The sequence below is a fragment of the Elaeis guineensis genome, chromosome 6, assembly GCF_000442705.2.
Source record: "Elaeis guineensis isolate ETL-2024a chromosome 6, EG11, whole genome shotgun sequence".
In the NCBI taxonomy this organism is placed as follows: Eukaryota; Viridiplantae; Streptophyta; class Magnoliopsida; order Arecales; family Arecaceae; genus Elaeis; species Elaeis guineensis.
Genome location: NC_025998.2, coordinates 2,389,948 through 2,409,072, shown reverse-complemented (window position 1 = coordinate 2,409,072; position 19,125 = coordinate 2,389,948). Strand labels below are relative to the sequence as shown.

General features: G+C 53.8%; 2 protein-coding genes across 3 annotated transcripts; both read left to right on the top strand.

The window, feature by feature from the left end:
* Positions 1 to 223: 223 nt before the first annotated feature.
* Positions 224 to 5,513, top strand: LOC105047695 (pre-mRNA cleavage factor Im 25 kDa subunit 1). Of its 2 annotated transcripts, XM_073258880.1 has the most exons (8): positions 224 to 521; positions 657 to 702; positions 2,598 to 2,636; positions 3,449 to 3,542; positions 4,599 to 4,672; positions 4,774 to 4,860; positions 4,939 to 5,049; positions 5,142 to 5,513. In XM_073258880.1, the coding sequence occupies exons 1-8, from the start codon at positions 370 to 372 to the stop codon at positions 5,211 to 5,213; spliced, it is 675 nt and encodes a 224-aa protein (XP_073114981.1). In that variant the 5' UTR covers positions 224 to 369; the 3' UTR covers positions 5,214 to 5,513. The 2 variants fall into 2 exon arrangements, with proteins under 2 accessions (XP_073114981.1, XP_010925042.1); XM_010926740.4 differs by lacking the exon at positions 2,598 to 2,636 and having other exon boundaries at positions 239 to 521.
* A 2,993-nt stretch (positions 5,514 to 8,506) lies between these two features.
* On the top strand, positions 8,507 to 9,560 carry LOC140858643 (uncharacterized). Its single transcript, XM_073259957.1, has 2 exons — positions 8,507 to 8,706; positions 8,784 to 9,560. Exons 1-2 carry the CDS (start codon positions 8,512 to 8,514, stop codon positions 9,558 to 9,560), a joined length of 972 nt encoding a protein of 323 aa, XP_073116058.1. The 5' UTR covers positions 8,507 to 8,511.
* The last annotated feature ends 9,565 nt before the right edge of the window (positions 9,561 to 19,125 follow it).

The window sequence follows — 19,125 nt, the reverse complement described above, 5'->3', positions numbered from 1 at the left end:
AATGATCAATTACAGTTGGATCTTATGCTTTTTTTTTTTTTTTTTTTGAAAAACAAGAAATTAAATGAGAAGAAGATCCTCGTACCGTGTCCTCCAGGCCGCCGACCTGGACGGACCAATAAATCACGTTGAGGTGCGCATTTCTTCTTTTATATCTATTTATTATATATTGTGTGGCGCCTCCGTGGTCTCGCCACATCATCGTCCATCCACCGACCAAACGACCGACCGTGGACTCATCTATCGTGATCTCAAGCTTTTTCCGTGGTAGTATGGTATTACTCCTATTACTCTCCAAGTCTTTTTCTCTCTCTCTCTGGCCTTCTAGTCTTCTCTCGGTGCGCGCGCGAAGGTGGTCGTGGTGGTACGATGGAGGACGGGGAGCATAACGATAACGGCGGGGGGAGCGGCCACAACGTGGTGGACATCTACCCTCTGAGCCGTTACTACTTCAGCTCGAAGGACGCTATCCCGGAGAAAGACGACTCCTTGGCCGACAGGATCCAGCGGTTGAAAGCCAGGTATTTTCGGTCTCTCTCGTGCTCCTCTTCTTCTGCGTCGAAAAAGAACAGCTTGGCGTGTGATTCACATGCCATCGTTCTTTCTTTCGGGCATTTTTCAATACAAATTGTGGACCATTTGCTGTTGGTATTCAGCTACGCGGCTCATGGGTTGAGGACTTGCGTCGAAGGGGTTCTTCTGGTTAGTTCTTTTATTGCCCTTTCTTTTTCTGTATTAAATTTTTATTGTTTTCTATGTTCCCTAACTACCAACGAATTGGAAGTTTCCCCTTGAAAAGGAAATGCTAATAGAGTGGTGAGAGAGGAAGAGAGGTCCTTGATTAATTTTCACTTCTCTTTCTTTTTCATATATATATATATATATATATTGTTGAATCTATGTGAGTATGAGCCCTAATGGTTGACGGCTTTGATTTAGTTCGAATAATGGATTGGGCCTTGCTGGTGAGCCAATTTATCCCCAAAAAGAGAGAGAGAGAAAAAAAAAAAGAGTCTCGGTGACAGTGAATCGTATAATTGGGTCAATTTTAACCAAGGGCTTGTGGTCGTAGGTATTTTTATGCATTTCAGGGATATGCTGACTACAATTTTAATTTTGATCGTAAATCCTCTTTTCCTGGTTATTAGTGTGAGATTTATTTATTTAACCAACAACCGGATTTGTGCTGTATCAGCTGGTTCTAATTGCTATAACCTTAGATTGCTGGTTAGGCCTGCAGCAGATTGAGAGTTATGAAGGAGATTATACAGTGTCTTTTTTTTTTTTGGCCCGGGGTGGGGGGTGGGGGATTGTAATGTCCAAGAGCGGAGTGGTGTACCAGGTTAAGGTAAGGGGATTATGTTCTTGGTTTGGTTGTTTTGGTCCTTTTGGAACTTGATTAGTAAGATTGGACCTAGGTTACCTAGTGATTTGACCTAGTGAATGGAGTTTCTTCCATCACAACCACTGCTTACTGCCTTACCTAAGTTCAGGTTAGTTAAACTGAGATTTAATTGCCTTTTCTGTCCACTGTGCAAGGGGGGCTGTATTTCCCTCTATGAATATGGTCATGCAAAGGACTGCTTAACTACATGATGAACACACTCAAATTCTCAATTGAAGAATAAGATAAAGAACAAATCAAAGATGAAGGGTTCTCACACACACACACACACACACACGCAAAAAGAAGAAGAAGAAGAAGAAGAAGAAGAAGAAGCTTCAAAGGGAAAGAAAAGAGAGCACAGAAAAGTGCCATTGCTTTTCATTGCGTCCTGGTTAGGTATTAAAAATTTTCTGAAGTACTGGCTTGAAGAATAGTATAAACCATGGATAAAGGACAATATTCTAATAATTCTTTCTTTTAAATGTGTGTATAGGCCTTGTGCGACTTTGAGGGTGCCTATCATGACGTTAGATGGAACTTAAGAATAAGTTACCAGAGAAGCTAAGCTTCCACCAAAAATGGAGTTCATAGATATGATGTTCTTTACCTAATTGATTCTTGGACAAGGCCTACAATATGTGCTTGAATGGGATATAATGATTACCCAAAAAAGGGGGTGTGATGTGATCCTCAAACTAAGTCAGCAAACTGAAAAGAGATAATGAAGTTGTAAATGAAAGGTTGGAGCAATGGAACAAAAGTATGTATTACATAGAGAAAATGGAAATATTGAATTAATTGTTACTACAAATGGCATGAGCTTCGCAAGTCAAGGTTGAAAGTTTACAAGATGTAGGAAGGGCAATCACTAATATTTATCATAAATTGCACATGCCTGAGAATGAGAGGGGGACAAGCTTGAAGGTTTAGAGGTAAACCATAAATTTGTGGCTGGATTATGTTTGAAGGTCATTTTTTTTAATGAGAAAGTTAAACAAGGATTGGATCAGCATTAATCAAATGTCATGCCAATGTTGGTTTGACATTCACTGGTTTCTTTCTCTTTAAATATCTAAAACCTGTTTTATCGATATATGATGCTGTCTGATATGTAATTGCTTTTGGGCATACTGGCACATTATTGAACCTACATATTCCGTGTCCTGTCTGTGTTAACCTAGCTTTGATCGGCAGTAATGTGCTGACTTAGGTGTTGGGGGTTCACTTGCCATTTCTCTGGGGATTGATGGTGAGGACAATATTGGCATCTCATACTTGATAGGTATTTTTGTTCATAGTGTAATGTTTTCATTAGTTTGTGGATTGAAGTTTTTGATATGTGATAAGTGATTTTGCACTTTTGCTTGTTGGCAATGACATGCCATGCTGGAGGATTGGTAGCCTATGCTGTAAAGTGCATTGACATGCTTTTTAACGCATTAAAAAAAAAAATGACAACTTTATGTTATGACAGCATTTACATTATGTAAATCAAAATTTGGTTTCCTAAATATGTCATATATTTGGTTTTTCTGAGTAGCATGTTTTTTGTATCTTCCTACTCTAGCCGTTGGTATAAGGCAGAGTATGTGAATTTTTGGAATGAATGATATTGACATGATACAGATACTATGCTGTAATTTGCCAAGGAAGATTGTAGCCAGCTCCATGTTCTTGTAGTTAGAGTGATCCTTGCTACAATGCTGCCATACTGATGTGTGTTGTTTGGTGCCTTCTTCATATTGTAAGCTCCTCTTTATGTGTTAGTGTGCTAGTTGGCCGTCATTATACCACGTGATGTTTCTTAACCTCTGGGTGATATATCATTTCTTCTCTAAACACCATGGCTGTTTTTGTAACGGCAGGTGACACTGCAATTAATTAATGCTGCTTCTGTTGATGCTGAATTTTGCACAGTGACTGTCCTGCTGGAATATGCTGTTTTTAATCATTCTCCGACATGGAGTCTGGCTGAAATGAAATTTTTGGAATTTACTATAAAATTAGAAAATTAGTTATAATTTATGCTATAAGGGAAGGACCTAACAATTTTTTGAACAGGTTGAATTGTTTCAACACCCTCATGTGTTATTGTTGCAAGTGAAAAACTCATTCTTTAAGCTTCCTGGAGGTCGGCTGAGACCTGGTGAATCAGGTTAGTGCTAATTATGTAGAACTCTATATTCTATGACAGCAGATTTATTTAGAATGGTACATGTTAAATCTCAATGCCTAAGGAGGGTATTCTCATGTGCAATTAGTGCATCTGTATGATATTCCATATGTGGGTGAAGATATGAGCGCCCACTTTGGTGCAACAATAAAGTTGCTCTATTATGACCTAGGATAATGGATTTGAAACATGGGAATAGCCTCTTGCATGGAGGTAGGGCTGCATATCTTTGACCCTCCCTAGCAAGAATTCAGGTCCCAATGGAACATCCCATGGGACATTGGGATGAGATACAATCCCATGTGATGGGACAAAACCATCCCGCCAACATTCCAGCATCCCAATTGGAACATCTTGAGACATCATCTGTCCCAAATGTTGGGACGGAGCGGGACGGCGGTGCATCCCATCCCACAAAAAAATCGAAACAGCCCTATCCCATAGGATTTAAAAACTTGCTCCGTAGACTTCACAGTGATAAGAACCCCGTATGCTAGGAGACCTTTTTTTATCGGTGAGTATATAACTTAAAAGCCTTCAATCTATGTGGAAAAAAGGAGGTAGAGGGAGTATGGAAGGTTAGAGAGTGTGATATCCCCTGTTTGGATATGGTTGGAGGCTTGTGACTTCCATATTATATGAGTACCTCCATTATGTCATCCAAAACATGTCATCCATGTTTATATCCTAACCATGTTCGAATGTGTAGCAAATATCTTATGCAGCCTCTGAAACACCCATAAGATTTTAAGATAAAAGTCAGTTACTGAGCCTGTGGTTTGTATTCTGGCATGGTGAAACGTTTCTATTGGAAACTTTTGTATAGTCTGTACATCGCTTTGATTTGAAGGCTGAAGACCTAGGAAGATACATTACTTTTATCTATCAACCACTAGCAAAGCCAGCCTTTTCAGATGCATTGAGATTGAAAAAGCACCCTCAGGATCTTCTGCAACTACAGAAGTGAAAAAGAAGCTGCCAATTTCAAATTCATGATAATATTGACACTGAGGAAGATGAATGTGCAATTCTTTTTAGATATTGAAGGATTGAAACGCAAGCTTTCAAGAAAGCTCTCCCTTGACGAAAGCTGCGTAAATGATGAGTGGCAGGTAGGGTTAAGACATGATTGGTAGAGGATCTCAGTTCCACCATTACAATCTTGTTTGACTTACTTCGAACAAAATGGAATACTAAACATCTTGACTTCCAGGTAGATGAATGCATTGGAATTTGGTGGAGGTCTGAGTTTGAGACTCTGCCATTTCCATATTTGCCACCTAATACACACAGACCTAAGGTAAATGGGTCATTCAGGTTTCTATATTTTATAGTTTATGCAATCTTTGAGGGACCTAATTTTCTTTCTCCTCTACAGGAATGCGCGAAGCTTTTCTTGGTTAGGCTGCCAAGGAACCGGCAATTTGTTGTACCAAAAAACTTGAAGCTGCTTGCAGTTCCATTATGCCAGATACATGATAATTCGAAGGTGCAGTATATTGGTTGAAATTAAACAGCTTGCAGATCTGAGAGATTTAAATCTGGAAACCTATGCTCATTGAATGATGTTACATTTTGTAGACATATGGTCCTATAATCTCTGGAATTCCGCATCTACTTTCGAAATTCTACTTCAATACCATCCATGATTGAAGCAGAGCTAATAATATTTGGTCCGTGCATGCATGGAGTATATGGGTAAATTGCTAAAGTGCAGAAGAGAAGATACTGGACCAAGGATCCGTATATATTTGTTGATATGTCTTTGTAGGTCCTTGAGAGTCGAAAGGTGAGATATGATCCTCTTCACATCTTTTGTTGATTGCCATATATTAACTAAAGAAGACTTGAAACTGTTTTGTGGTAGCAAACACTCACTACATTTGAGTATATTTTGATATCAGATTTTTTGATGCAACCATAAAGATTGGCTGGTGAGGCTTGTGAGATTTATGACTTTTCTTCTTGCCTGAACTGCATTTTTTCTGGGGTTGGGAACCTTGATGTATGGTGGTCCTAACATCTGAGTGATGTTACTATGTTAGAGACAAAAAGAATCTAGTCGCGGTGCCATGTCAGTTGCTTTTTGAATTTCTGTTTCAAAATAATTTCTTGGAATTATCTTGTCCTCCATTGGTGGAAGGAGGCAAGATTGGGTGCAAGGAGTGATTCCTGGCTTATCTGCACATAGAATAACATTATTGTTGCGGCCAATCGCCTCGTCGCCTTATCGTCGGGAAGCATGCACCTGCAAAAGGAAGTCCGCACTGACCGGAGGCGGCTCCGGCGGGGACCCTCCGACGGTCAAGTCAGAGAGGTGACTGGGCAACAGTGAAATGCAGACAGAGAGCTCTGAGAAGGAGAGAGGGAGAGGAAGAGAGAGGAGCGAGCCTGCGTATGTGGGAGAGACGAGCGGATCCTCCTTTGCACTGTTGCCTTCCCCGATATATATAGTGGAGCGCGGTATGGCGCCATCATTAATGGCGCGGACAAGTGAGGAACTGTCAACTCACTGTAGACTGTCAGAGCCGCCGTGAAAATGTCATGTCGCCGTGTGGCCGTCTAATCACCAGGGTTGACCTCGCTCTCGGCGGGACAATGCCCCTGGGAACTGTGCCGCATGTCCGTGTCAGAGCTGACAAGGTCTGGCGGCTGTACGGCGATGGGAGGAGACGGCCGACCCTTGGTCGGTGGCCAGCAGAGTGGAGTCGGGTTCCTCCGTCAGTCGGCGAGTTTCATGTGAGTCGGCCTCTGGGTTTGGTCGGTCGGGAGGGATACGCCCGACATACCTCCAGTCGGCGACTGGGCCATTGAAAAGCCGTCAGTAGCGTGCGTTAGTCGGGCACTCCCGGCTTTCAGTCGGGGCGCTCCGATAGTCGATCGGTCGATATGCCCTCAGTTGGCCAGTCGGAGACGGTCAGTCGGGCCGCCAGTCGGAGACGGTCGGTCGGGCCGCCAGCCGGTCGGGCCCTCCGATAGTCGGTCGGTCGGTCGGTGGGTATCCCCCAACAGTTGCCCCCCTCCACTCCTAAGTCGGGTGGTGAGCTGGCGACTAGGAGTGGATTTGTCGTACGCGAGGATCCGACCGTACCGCCGATTGATACGGTGTCTGGCGCCCTATAAATTCGAGAGGTTTGCTGGCGCCCGACATCCAGTCGGCGCCAGGCGTCTCGTCCCATCAGCATCAGGTGTCGGTCGGCTGCCGGACGTCCCGCCGTGCCGGGTATCCCGCTGGTGTCAGCGATAAAACCGGCGCCAGGTGTCATGTCCCATCGGGAAGTGGAACCGTCGTGTCCCATCGGGAAGTGGAACCGTCATTCCCGCCGTTCCCTCGGGAACTCCAAACGTTGCGTCCCGTCGGGAAGACAAAACGTCGCGTCCCGCCGCGACACGTGGCGTGTGGCCATCGGTTCGCGTTCGGTGGAGCGGATGGAGGCGACGTGGCGCAATCTGAAGGGGGGTGCGTCGAACCGTTGGATCGTTGGACGGCCCTGATGATGCCACGCGGCGAAATCTGGGGAGTCTTCGCTGGGCGTGCCTTTATCTCGACCGTTGGGGAGCACTATATATACAAAGTTACCCCCACATGGTTTTTTACCCCTCTCATTTTTACAGTCGAGACTCTGCCCACTTGAGCCTCCGCTCCAGGTACTTCTCCGCTCTGTCTCCCATTTGCGACTCTTTCCTTCCAAGGGCTAGAGTAGCCTTCCCCCTCTTTCTTTTTCCTTTCTTCCTTGCCATTTCTTTGAGCTCATGGCTAGGACGTCCCCACGAGGTAGTCGGTCGGAGAGCCGACCGAAGACACTCGGTCGTCCCCGGAGGTGGAGGCTTCTTCACTTTCGGGGCCGAACGTCGATCGGCTCCGGGAGCAGTACTGCGTCCCGGAGCAGATTCGGCTGTTCGCCCCTGGCGCCGATGGTCGGGTTAATAGCCCGCCCGAGGGTCAGGTGGCCTTCTATCTGGAGGATCTCCGGGCCGGCCTTCGATTCCCGATTCCGGAGTTCGTCCGGAACGTTCTGGACTATTACGGGTTATGCCCGGCACAACTTGCGCCGAACTCGGTTCGGCTGATAGTCAGCTTCGCCCTCCTGTGTCGGCTTTTGCCGACCGAACCTCGGATCTCTCTTTTCCGAGTTTTCTTTGTCCTCCGCCCTCACCCTAAAGCCCGAGGGTGGTGGTACTTCATTCCTCGGAAAGGGCTCTCTTTCATTACTGGTCTTCCAACATCCATTCACGGATGGAAGAACCAGTTCTTCTTCACGTCGTCCTCTGCCCCTTGGGGGTTTCCAGTCCGTTGGGGGAACCCCCGAACCGATCCAAATGAGAACAGTCGGGTGGAGGCCGATGATCGGGAGGACTTCCATCGGCTAAAGGATATCTCGGTGCCGAAGCAGAGCGAGCTCGTCACCGAGCAGGCCTTGTACGACGCCGGCCTTAGCCCGGTCCCCCGTTTAGGTCGGTTTGCATTCTCCCGACATCTTCATTTTCTTTTGTCTTCTTCTTTAGCTCTAACCTTTCGTCGTCTTTTTCAGATATGCCACCGAGGACGCGACTGTCGGCAGCCGACATACGTCAGCACGCCGTGAGGAAGAGGCCGGCGGCAGGTGCCGGACCGTCGCAGCCTCCCAAGAGGCCCCGCGTGGTTCCGCCGAGCGAACCAGCCGGGTCGGAGGCGGAGCCGGTGATCGCACTGTCGGTGCCGACAGTGCTTGTTGATGTCCCGTCCGAGGGACCGTCAGTCGGGGGAGCTGTTTCGCCCGACCGTCGAGCGGCTGACTCTGCCGGGGGCACGCCGACCGCCCAGCAGATTCCGGAGGTTCGGGAGGAAGTCCGCGAACCTGAGCTGCCGACGCATGCCACCGCCGCGCCGTCTGCCGAGACTCGGTCGGGCTCGAGCTTGCCGTCTATCTCCGACGTCAGGGCCTGGACGGCAAGCCGAGGTAAGGCCCCAATGGCGTCGGGTGACGAAGGTCGGTCGGCGGGCGGGTCGGCCGACTTTCCGCTTCCCGAGGGTGCGTCGGGCCTGGCCAACCACGACTTGGCCAGGAGACTATGCCAAGCACTCCTCCTTCCCGCCGACATCGAAGCGATGAAGAACCAGCGTGTCTCCGACATGCTGTCGTCCTTCTATCCGATGATGATCCGGGTAAGCTCCCCTTCCCTCTGTTTTTAATCGTAGCATCGCAAGTTCGGCTTACTAACAGTCGGCTCTTTTTTGTGCAGCTGGTCTTCAACATATCCGAGCTGGAGGCCGGATATCGGAAGTTTGGGGACATGCGCGCGGCCTGGAGAGATAAGGTCGCGGGCCTCGAAGCCGAGAAGGCCATCCTTCTCGACCAATTTCAACAGTCGGTCGACCGGGAGAACCGACTCGAGGGGGAGGTCTCCCGATTTTCGGAGGAGATCTCCGGACTCAAGGAGGCCAAGGCGTCGCTGGAGTCGGAGCTCAAGTCGGCGAAGGATGACGCGGCCAAGAAGTCCCGGACCATCCGTCGGCTCCGACACGAGCGAGACAGCGTCGGCAAAGAGTTGGAGGGCGAGCGCGAGCAACTTCGGGCGAGTCTCGAGAACCTCGCTAAGGCTGAAGAGGGCCATGCCGCCGCTCAGGCCGACGCAGACGTTGCCAAAGCCGAATCAGAGTCGGCGAAGGTGGCTTTGGGTCGGGCGGTCGAGGTCTTCCGGGACTCAGAGGAGTACCGCGAAGAGCTCCTCGAGAGCGGCTACCTCTCGTACCAAGTCGGGTACGAGGATGCCCGGGAAGCCGTTCGGAGCTTGTACCCCGAACTTGACCTCAGCAACGTGGTTCTGCCAGGGTCGGAGGCCCCAGCTGCGGAGGAGACGGCCGGACCAGCGTCGGATGGTCTCTCCACCAGGGCGGAAGCCGAAGACGTCGCAGAGCCGGTTGCCGAAGACCAGTCGGCTCCGATGGCTGAAGTCGGAGCAGATCTTCCGACCAACTCGCATCGTCGTCCAGTGGAGGACGTCGACCCCGATGATTAGTCGGTTTTATTTTGCCTTCTGTTTTGCTTTGGATTGTAATCGGGCTCCGGCCTTTACCTTGTAGACTTTCCTTTGTTTATGGAAAAAATTTCTTTAAGTCTTGAATGAATTCTTCTTTTGCCTTCTCCCCCAGTTTGCAATGCCAAACATGTCTGCAATGTCGAACGTCAGTCGCTGACTTAGTCAAGTCACCAACTCGCATAAGTCGGCAGGGCTTCAGCAACTTGTTCAGCCCCGAGAGTAAAATGTTTCCCGACTTTAGGTCGGGTTCGACAGTCGAAGTCGGCGTCCCGCGCATTGTCGGGGAAACGATAGTAAGTCGGGTCCCCATACCCTTGCGTCGGGTTCGATGTTTTCCGACGTCCGGTGGTAAGCCGAATGTCGTTCAGCCGGCCGTTGGTCGGTCGGCAAGTCGTAGATGCGACAAAGGTCGCGTCGTGTGATAGACGGTGGTAAGCCGAACATCCCTCGACCGGCCGTAGCTCGGTCGGAAGTCGCGACAATAGTCGCGTGGGCTTTTTGCCTTTCTTCGGTCGGGGACCGATCGGCCTGTCGGCCGACGGATTCTGCCCGAAAATTCGACCGTAGAGGGAGCATGAACTCCCGTTCATAAGAGTCCGTCGGCCCTTTGTGGAGGTCCGACAAGTCGTCGAAGGAGTATTGACTCCCGTCGTTGTAGATGCATCGGTCCGTGTAAGGGGCCGATGTGTCGTCGGTGCCAGATCCGCGTCGGCGCGTCGGGGCTGAGCGCCGACCGGTAGTGGAAGAGTTAGAACTCCAATTTTTCAAACTGGACATGTATTCCGACAATTGAATTACAAAATTCACTGGCAATACAGCTTCAAGTTGTCGGCGTTCCAAGTCCGGGGAATGGTTTTTCCCTCAAGGGTTTCCAGCCGATAGGCTCTCGGCCCGAAGGTGTCAGCAACCCTGTAGGGTCCTTCCCAGTTGGGAGCCAACTTCCCTTGGTCCAAGGGCTTCGACACCTCCGCCTTCCTCAAGACTAGGTCGCCAGGCCTGAAGAGCTTTGGTCTGACCTTGGCGTTGTAGTACCGGGCGACCCTCTGTCGGTATGAGGCCATTCGGATTTGAGCCTCATTTCGCAGTTCGGGGAGAAGGTCTAGGTCGGCCCTCCGACTTTCGGAGTTGTCCGGCTCGTGGTACTGCTCGACCCTTGAAGACGGCAGGCCAATCTCGAGCGGGATCACAGCTTCTGTCCCGTAGGCCAAACTGAACGGCGACTCTCCGGTCGGGACACGGGGGGTCGTTCGGTAAGCCCATAGGACGGAGCCCAGCTCGTCGACCCAGAGACCTTTGGCTTCGTTCAGTCGGGTCTTGAGTCCATGGAGCAAGGTTCGGTTCGTCACCTCAACCTCACCGTTGGACTGTGGGTGCCCGACTGAAGTTAGTCGATGACGGATGTGGAACCTGGCGCAGAAGTCCTTGAAGCCTTGGTTGTCGAATTGCCGTCCGTTGTCGGTGATGATGGTGTGCGGCAATCCGAACCTGAAGATGATGGACTTTTGGACGAAGTCCTCCATCTTCCGCTCGGTGATCTGCGCCAAGGGCTCGGCCTCGACCCACTTCGTGAAGTAGTCGATGGCGACAACGATGAACTTCCTTTGGCCCGACGCCGGTGGGAAGGGGCCGAGAATATCGACTCCCCACTGAGCGAAGGGCCATGGAGCGACAATGGGAGTGATTTGGCTGGCCGGTTGGTGCTGAATATTGGCATACTTCTGACATGGCTCGCACCTTCGGACCAACTCTGCCGCATCCTTCCTCATGGTCGGCCAGTAGTAGCCCTGTCGTAAGACCTTGAAGGCTAAGGACTTGCCCCCCAAGTGATTCCCACAAATTCCCTCGTGAACCTCTCGGAGGGCGTAGTCAGCGTCGGTCGGTCCCAAGCACCTGAGCAGAGGGAGGGAGAACGACCTCTTGTAGAGTCGGCCGTCCATGATCACATATTGTGACGCCGACCATCGGAGTCGCTTGGCCTCCGCGGGATCTTCGGGACTGGTCCCCTCGGACAGGTACTGGATGATCGGGTCCATCCAACTTGGTCCAGACGTTAGCTGCTGTACTTCTTCGACCCGATCGATGCTCGGCTGTTGGAGGTTTTCGACAAACGTCCGACCCAAAGAATCATAGGCCGACGTTGCCAATCTGGAGAGAGCGTCGGCACGGGCGTTCTCCGTCCTGGGGATGTGGGAGATCTCGAAATGCCCGAAGCGGGCCATGAGATCCTTTACCTTCTGAAGATACTTGATCATGGTCGGATCTCGCGCCTCGAAGTCGCCCTTGACCTGTCCCACGATCAGCTGAGAGTCGGAGAATGCCCGGAGGCTGTCGACGCCCAGTTCCTTCGCCATCCTCAAGCCCGCGAGGAGTGCCTCGTATTCGGCTTGATTGTTGGAGGCCTTGAAGTCGAACCGGAGGGCGTATTCGGTGACTACCCCATCCGAGTTCGTGAGCAGGAGCCCGGCTCCGCTTCCCTGAGCGTTGGAGGCTCCGTCGATGTGAAGTACCCAGGTGGAGATCGGGTCTGGCTCAGAGACCGAATCTCGTCCCGGGCCATCAGCTCCCGACCTTCGGTCGGTCGTCGGGCATTCAGCGATGAAGTCGGCCAAGACCTGAGCCTTCAAGGCAGGCCTCGGTCGGTACTGAATGTCGAACTCGCTAAGCTTCATTGCCCACTTAGCGAGTCGTCCGGATGTGTCGGGTCGGCGCAGTACGGCCCTCAGGGGCTGGTTGGTGAGTACCACGATGGCGTGGGCCTGGAAGTATGGTCGGAGCCGTTGCGCGGAGACGGTCAGGGCGAAAACCATCTTTTCCGTCTCCGAGTATCTTGCTTCGGCGCCGTGGAGCACTTTGCTGGTGTAGTAGATGGGCTGATGGGTTCGGCACTCGTTTTCCCGAACGAGCACCGAGCTGATCGCCTCAGAAGATGTGGCCAAGTAGAGATACAAGGTCTCCCCGACCTGCGGCTTCACGAGCAGCGGCGGGGAAGCCAAGTATCTTTTCAGGTCTTCAAAGGCCTGTTCGCACTCATCCGACCAAGAGAAACCGTTCGCCTGGCGCAGGGTCTTGAAGAACGGGAGGCACCTTTCAGCTGATCGGGAAATGAATCGGCTAAGAGCGACGATTCTCCCGTTCAGCTGCTGGACCTCCTTCTTGGTGTTCGGATGACGCATGTCGAGGATCGCCTTTATCTTCTCAGGGTTGGCCTCGATCCCTCTCTGAGAAACGAGGAATCCGAGGAACTTCCCCGAGGTCACCCCGAAGGCACATTTGGTCGGGTTGAGCTTCATTCGATGTCGTCGAAGGGTGCGGAAGGTTCCTCGAGATCCTGAACATGGTCGGGATCTGCGTGCTCTTTACCAGCATGTCGTCCACGTACACCTCCATGTTACGCCCAATCTGGTCTTTGAAGACCTTATTGACGAGTCGCTGGTAGGTGGCGCCGGCATTCTTCAATCCGAAGGGCATCACCCGATAACAGTAGAGGCCCTTGGGGGTCACAACGCGGTGTGCTCCTCGTCTTCAGGCGCCATCCGGATCTGATTGTACCCGCGAAGGCGTCCATGAAGCTGAGCAGTCGAAATCCGGACGTCGCATCCACCAGCTGGTCGATCTTCGGGAGTGGAAAGCTATCCTTCGGGCATGCTCGGTTGAGGTCGGTATAGTCGATGCAGATCCTCCATTTCCCGCTGGCTTTCTTGACCATGACGACATTGGCAAGCCAATCGGGATACGTGGATTCCCGAATGAAGCCTGCTTCGAGCAGCTTGTCCACTTCTTCGTCAATGGCCTTCTGCCTTTCTGGGGCGAAGGACCTTTTCTTCTGCCTCACCGGCTTCATTGTCGGGTCGATGTTGAGTCGGTGAGTAATTGTTTCTGGAGGGATGCCCGACATATCTGCTGCGACCATGCGAATATGTCGGCATTGGCCGTCAGCAGCTCCGCCAGTCGGTGGCGTTCGGTGTCGGGCAATTGAGACCCGATCCAAACTTTTCTGTCGGGATTTTTTCCTATCGGGATCGCCTCGAGCTGCTCGGCCGGCGAACCCCCTCTTCCTCCTCCCGTTGATCCAGTTTGTCGATTGTCAGGGGATCCTTTGTCTCGTCGCTTTGGGCGGAGATTTGGAAGCATCGTCGGGCGAGCTGTTGATCTCCGCGCATCTCCCCGACTCCGTTTTTGGTCGGGAATCGAACAAGGAGATGGTACGTCGAGACGATCGCCCTGAGGGCGTTCAGTCCGGGTCGCCCGAGTATGGCATTGTAGGCCGAAGGAACTTGGACGACCGCGAAAATGAGGGAGACTGTGCTTTGCCGTGGTTCGGTACCGACCGTCACGGGCAGGGTGATTTCTCCTTCTGTCGTGACGGTGTCTCCGGCAAAGCCGATCAAGGGCGTGGAGACCCCACTAAGTCGATCAGTCGGTAGTCGCATTCGGGAGAAGGTCGAGTAAAACAAAACATTTGTCGAACTTCCATTATCAACAAAAATTCGTTTTACATCATAATTGGCTATTGTCGCCGACACAACAACAGCGTCGTCGTGGGGAGTCTGGATGCCCCGAACGTCGTCTTCTGAGAAGGTAATCACGTCGTCCGGGCGCGGCTTTTTCGTCGGCTCCCCCCTGTAGACGTCCCGATCCCAGCCGCTTGGAGATCATGTTGATGACTCCAGCCGTCGGCTGGTTAGTCGGTGCCTCTTCAGTCGGCTGGGGGCGTCGATCGGCAGTCGGTCGGGTCGGCGGACCCTTTCGAAACTTGCCGAGATACCCTCGGCGGATGAGATTTTCGATCTCATCCTTCAACTGGATGCATCGCTCGGTGTCGTGGCCGTGGCTCCGATGGAACCGGCAGTACTTCCGATGGTCGAGGCCCTTTGCCTTCAGAGGCGGAGGCCGTCGCAGGTATTCTTCCCCTTCGATCTCCATCAAGATCTGCGCACGGGGAGCGGAGAGAGGAGTGTAGGAGTCATACCTGGGACGCACCGACCTCGGAGTCTGTCGGCGGGGTGATTTTTGGATCTGTCGGGGTGGAGAAAGCCGACTATCGGCCGGGGGCCTGCTTGGTTCGGCGGGCTCCCGACCTTTTCTTCGCTTCTCCTTCGGACCCCTGGGCTCGACCAAGCGTCGGTCGGACGCTCCTTCGTCCGCGCGCATATACTTGTATGCGCGCTCCAGTAGCTCGGCGTACGTCCGGGGGAGGGTCTTGTCCAGAGAATAAGTAAATCGGGACGACCTCAGGCCCCGCTTCATGGCTGAAACCGCCATGTCTTCGTTGAGGTCCCGGACCTCGAGCGTGGCCGCGTTGAATCGCGCCACGAAGTGTCGGAGCGTCTCGTTTTCCCCCTGCTTGAGGGAGAAAAGGCTATCCGACGTTCGCGGCGGCTTTCGGCTGGTGCTGAAATGGGCCACGAACGAGTGCTCGAGCTGCGCGAAGGAATGGATACTGCCCGATCGAAGACCGGAGTACCAAGCCCTGGCAGCCTTGCGAAGTGTGGCGGGGAAGCCGATGCAAAAAAGAGCGTCGGTTGCCCCTGAATTGTCATGAGAGCTTTATAGCTCTCGAGGTGGTCGACTGGGTCGGTGGAGCCGTCGTATGGCTCCACGTTCGGCATTTTGAACCGACTGGGAATCGGCTCATCGAGGACCAGTCGAGAGAGAGGCTGGGCGGTCTGGAAGTCGACGTCGTTCGAAGACTTCTGGCCGTCCATCTGCAGTTGGGCGAGCCGGCGGTCGATCTCCTCGAACCGTCGCTCGTAGTCGTCCGCTCGTCGATGCTGGGAGACCCCGGAGTGGAGCCTCCGGAGGATTCTGAAAGAGAGGCCGACGGTGTGCGCGGCCGCTTTTCCTTCCTCGCCCGTTCCAACGGGGAAGGAGAGGGCCGCTGAGACCGTCGGTCGTCGCGCCGTGGTCGCCCCTCCTCCTCTCCGTGGGAGCGCTGTTGAGAGCGCTCGCTTGGAGGCGACAGGGGTCGGCGCGGCCGTCGGCGGCTGCTCCTGGAAGGCATAGGTCGGGCCGCCGGTTGTTGCTGGAGGCTTTTGACTGCGTCGGTCAGTACGGTCATCTGCCGTACGATGGCCGCAATCTGGGCCTCCGTGGTCACTGCAGGGGCGGAGAGCTAGGCTCCGCCGCCGGTGGGGGGGGAGGCCTCTTCCCGGCGGGAAGAGCGCCTTGCCGACCCAGTGACTCTCGATCGTTGAGCTCTTGTCTTTGTCATGCTGTCCCCTACCTGGCGCGCCAATCTGTTGCGGCCAATCGCCTCGTCGCCCGATCGCCGGGAAGCGTGCACCTGCAAAAGGAAGTCCGCACTGACCGGAGGCGGCTCCGGCGGGGACCCTCCGACGGTCAAGTCAGAGAGGTGACTGGGCAACAGTGAAATGCAGACAGAGAGCTCTGAGAAGGAGAGAGGAGAGGAAGAGGAGGAGCGAGCCTGCGTATGTGGGAGAGACGAGCGGATCCTCCTTGCACTGTTGCCTTCCCCGTATATATAGTGGAGCACGGTATGGCGCCGTCATTAATGGCGCGGACAAGTGAGGAACTGTCAACTCACTGTAGACTGTCAGAGCCGCCGTGAAAATGTCATGTCGCCGTGTGGCCGTCTAATCACCAGGGTTGACCTCGCTCTCGGCGGGACAATGCCCCTGGGGAACTGTGCCGCATGTCCGTGTCAGAGCTGACAAGGTCTGGCGGCTGTACGGCGATGGGAGGAGACGGCCGACCCTTGGTCGGTGGCCAGCAGAGTGGCGTCGGGTTCCTCCGTCAGTCGGCGAGTTTCATGTGAGTCGGCCTCTGGGTTTGGTCGTCGGGAGGGATACGCCCGACATACCTCCAGTCGGCGATGGGCCATTGAAAAGCCGTCAGTAGCGTCCGTTAGTCGGGCACTCCCGGCTTTCAGTCGGGGCGTCAGTCCGGACCGTCAGTCGGTCGGTGCCCGTCAGTCGGTCGGTCGGCAGTCGGAGACGGTCGGTCGGGCCGCCAGCGGTCGGCCCTCCGATAGTCGGTCGGTCGGTGGGTATCCCCAAACGTGCTCCATAATTCTTTGGTATTCTTCTTCAACTGAGCATGGTGCTTGATTTGGATACCAAACTGTTGACAATATTCATGGTCCACTGAGCAGAATGCAGGTAATCATCTCCAACAATGTGGAAGAGGTACCAATGTGGACTGGGCGAACGGGGCATTAGGTTGCGGTGCCACATCGAGTGGCAAGGATAATTATACCTCAGATGCGCAACATTCCGGACCACTGACTGGGAAGCTGGCAACGACTGATTCTTCTCCTCCTTTGTTTGGACACCACCCACCGACCCTGCGCGTCCGACTCCTATGGGTGGGCCCGACCGACGCTGACGGCCCGACGACCGACCCGACTGAAGCCGGAGGACCGACTAACGACGCGATCGACGGCCTCTGCCAATGGCCCAATCGCGACTGGAGGTTGTCGGGCGTATCCCTCCCGACGACTGACCGGACCAGATGGCCGACTCACTGAAACTCGCCGACCGACGGAGGAATCCCGACGCCACTCTGCTGGCCACCGACCTAGGGTCGGCCGACTCCTCCCATCGCCGTACAGCCGCCGACTTGTCAGCTCTGACACGACATGCGGCACAGTACCAGGGCATTGTCCCGCCGAGAGCGAGTCAACCCTGTGATTAGACGCCCACGGCGACATGACATTTACGGCGGCTCTGACAGTCTACAGTGAGTTGACAGTTCCTCATTGTCCGCGCCATTAATGACGGCGCCATACCCGCTCCACTATATATACCGGGGAAGGCAACAGTGCAGGGGATCCGCTCGTCTCTCCACAACGCAGGCTGCTCCTCCCCTCCTCTCTCTTCTCAGAGCTCTCTGTCTGCATTTCACTGTTGCCCAGTCACCTCTCTGACTTGACCGTCGGAGGGTCCCCGCCGGAGCCGCCTCCGGTCAGTGCGGACTTCCTTTTGCAGGTGCACGCTTCCCGACGATCGGCGACGAGGCGATTGGCCGCAACAGATTGGCGCGCCAGGTAGGGGACAGCATGACAAAGACAAGAGCTCAACGATCGAGAGTCACTGGGTCGGCAAGGCGCTCTTCCCGCCGGGAAGAGGCCTCCCCCACCACCGCGGCGGAGCCTAGCTCTCCGCACCCTGCAGTGACCACGGAGGCCCAGATTGCGGCCATCGTACGGCAGATGACCGTACTGACCGACGCAGTCAAAAGCCTCCAGCAACAACCGGCGGCCCGACCTATGCCTTCCAGGAGCAGCCGCCGACGGCCGCGCCGACCCCTGTCGCCTCCAGCGAGCGCTCTCAACAGCGCTCCACGGAGAGGAGGAGGGCGACCACGGCGCGACGACCGACGGTCTCAGCGGCCCTCTCCTTCCCCGTTGGAACGGGCGAGGAAGGAAAGCGGCCGCGCACACCGTCGGCCTCTCTTTCAGAATCCTCCGGAGGCTCCACTCCTGGGGTCTCCCAGCATCGACGAGCGGACGACTACGAGCGACGGTTCGAGGAGATCGACCGCCGGCTCGCCAACTGCAGATGGACGGCCAGAAGTCTTCGAACGACGTCGACTTCCAGACCGCCCAGCCTCTCTCCGACTGTCCTCGATGAGCCGATTCCCAGTCGGTTCAAAATGCCGAACGTGGAGCCATACGACGGCTCCACCGACCCAGTCGACCACCTCGAGAGCTATAAAGCTCTCATGACGATTCAAGGGGCAACCGACGCTCTTTTTTGCATCGGCTTCCCCGCCACACTTCGCAAGGCTGCCAGGGCTTGGTACTCCGGTCTTCGATCGGCAGTATCCATTCCTTCGCGCAGCTCGAGCACTCGTTCGTGGCCCATTTCAGCACCAGCCGAAAGCCGCCGCGAACGTCGGATAGCCTTTTCTCCCTCAACAGGGGGAAAACGAGACGCTCCGACACTTCGTGGCGCGATTCAACGCGGCCACGCTCGAGGTCCGGGACCTCAACGAAGACATGGCGTTTCAGCCATGAAGCGGGGCCTGAGGTCGTCCCGATTTACTTATTCTCTGGACAAGACCCTCCCCCGGACGTACGCCGAGCTACTGGAGCGCGCATACAAGTATATGCGCGCGGACGAAGGAGCGTCCGACCGACGCTTGGTCGAGCCCAGGGTCCGAAGGAGAAGCGAAGAAAAGGTCGGGAGCCCGCGAACCAAGCAGGCCCCCGCCGATAGTCGGCTTCTCCACCCCGACAGATCCAAAATCACCCCGCCGACAGACTCCGAGGCCGGTGCGTCCCAGGTATGACTCCTACACTCCTCTCTCCGCTCCCCGTGCGCAGATCTTGATGGAGATCGAAGGGGAAGAATACCTGCGACGGCCTCCGCCTCTGAAGGCAAAGGGCCTCGACCATCGGAAGTACTGCCGGTTCCATCGGAGCCACGGCCACGACACCGAGCGATGCATCCAGTTGAAGGATGAGATCGAAATCTCATCCGCCGGGGGTATCTCGGCAAATTTCGAAAGGTCCGCCGACCCGACCGACTGCCGATCGACGCCCCAGCCGACTGAAGAGGCGACGACTAACCAGCCGACGGCT

What these genes read in the sequence shown, in the direction of transcription:
- LOC105047695 (XM_073258880.1), top strand. Translation starts at nt 370, where the DNA reads ATGGAGGACGGGGAGCATAACGATAACGGCGGGGGGAGCGGCCACAAC. An exon ending in GCGTAAATGATGAGTGGCAG is followed by an intron (nt 4,673 to 4,773) that starts GTAGGGTTAAGA and finishes CTTGACTTCCAG; the next exon opens with GTAGATGAATGCATTGGAAT. An exon ending in CTAATACACACAGACCTAAG is followed by an intron (nt 4,861 to 4,938) that starts GTAAATGGGTCA and finishes TCTCCTCTACAG; the next exon opens with GAATGCGCGAAGCTTTTCTT.
- LOC140858643 (XM_073259957.1), top strand. Translation starts at nt 8,512, where the DNA reads ATGGCGTCGGGTGACGAAGGTCGGTCGGCGGGCGGGTCGGCCGACTTT. An exon ending in TCTATCCGATGATGATCCGG is followed by an intron (nt 8,707 to 8,783) that starts GTAAGCTCCCCT and finishes TTTTTTGTGCAG; the next exon opens with CTGGTCTTCAACATATCCGA.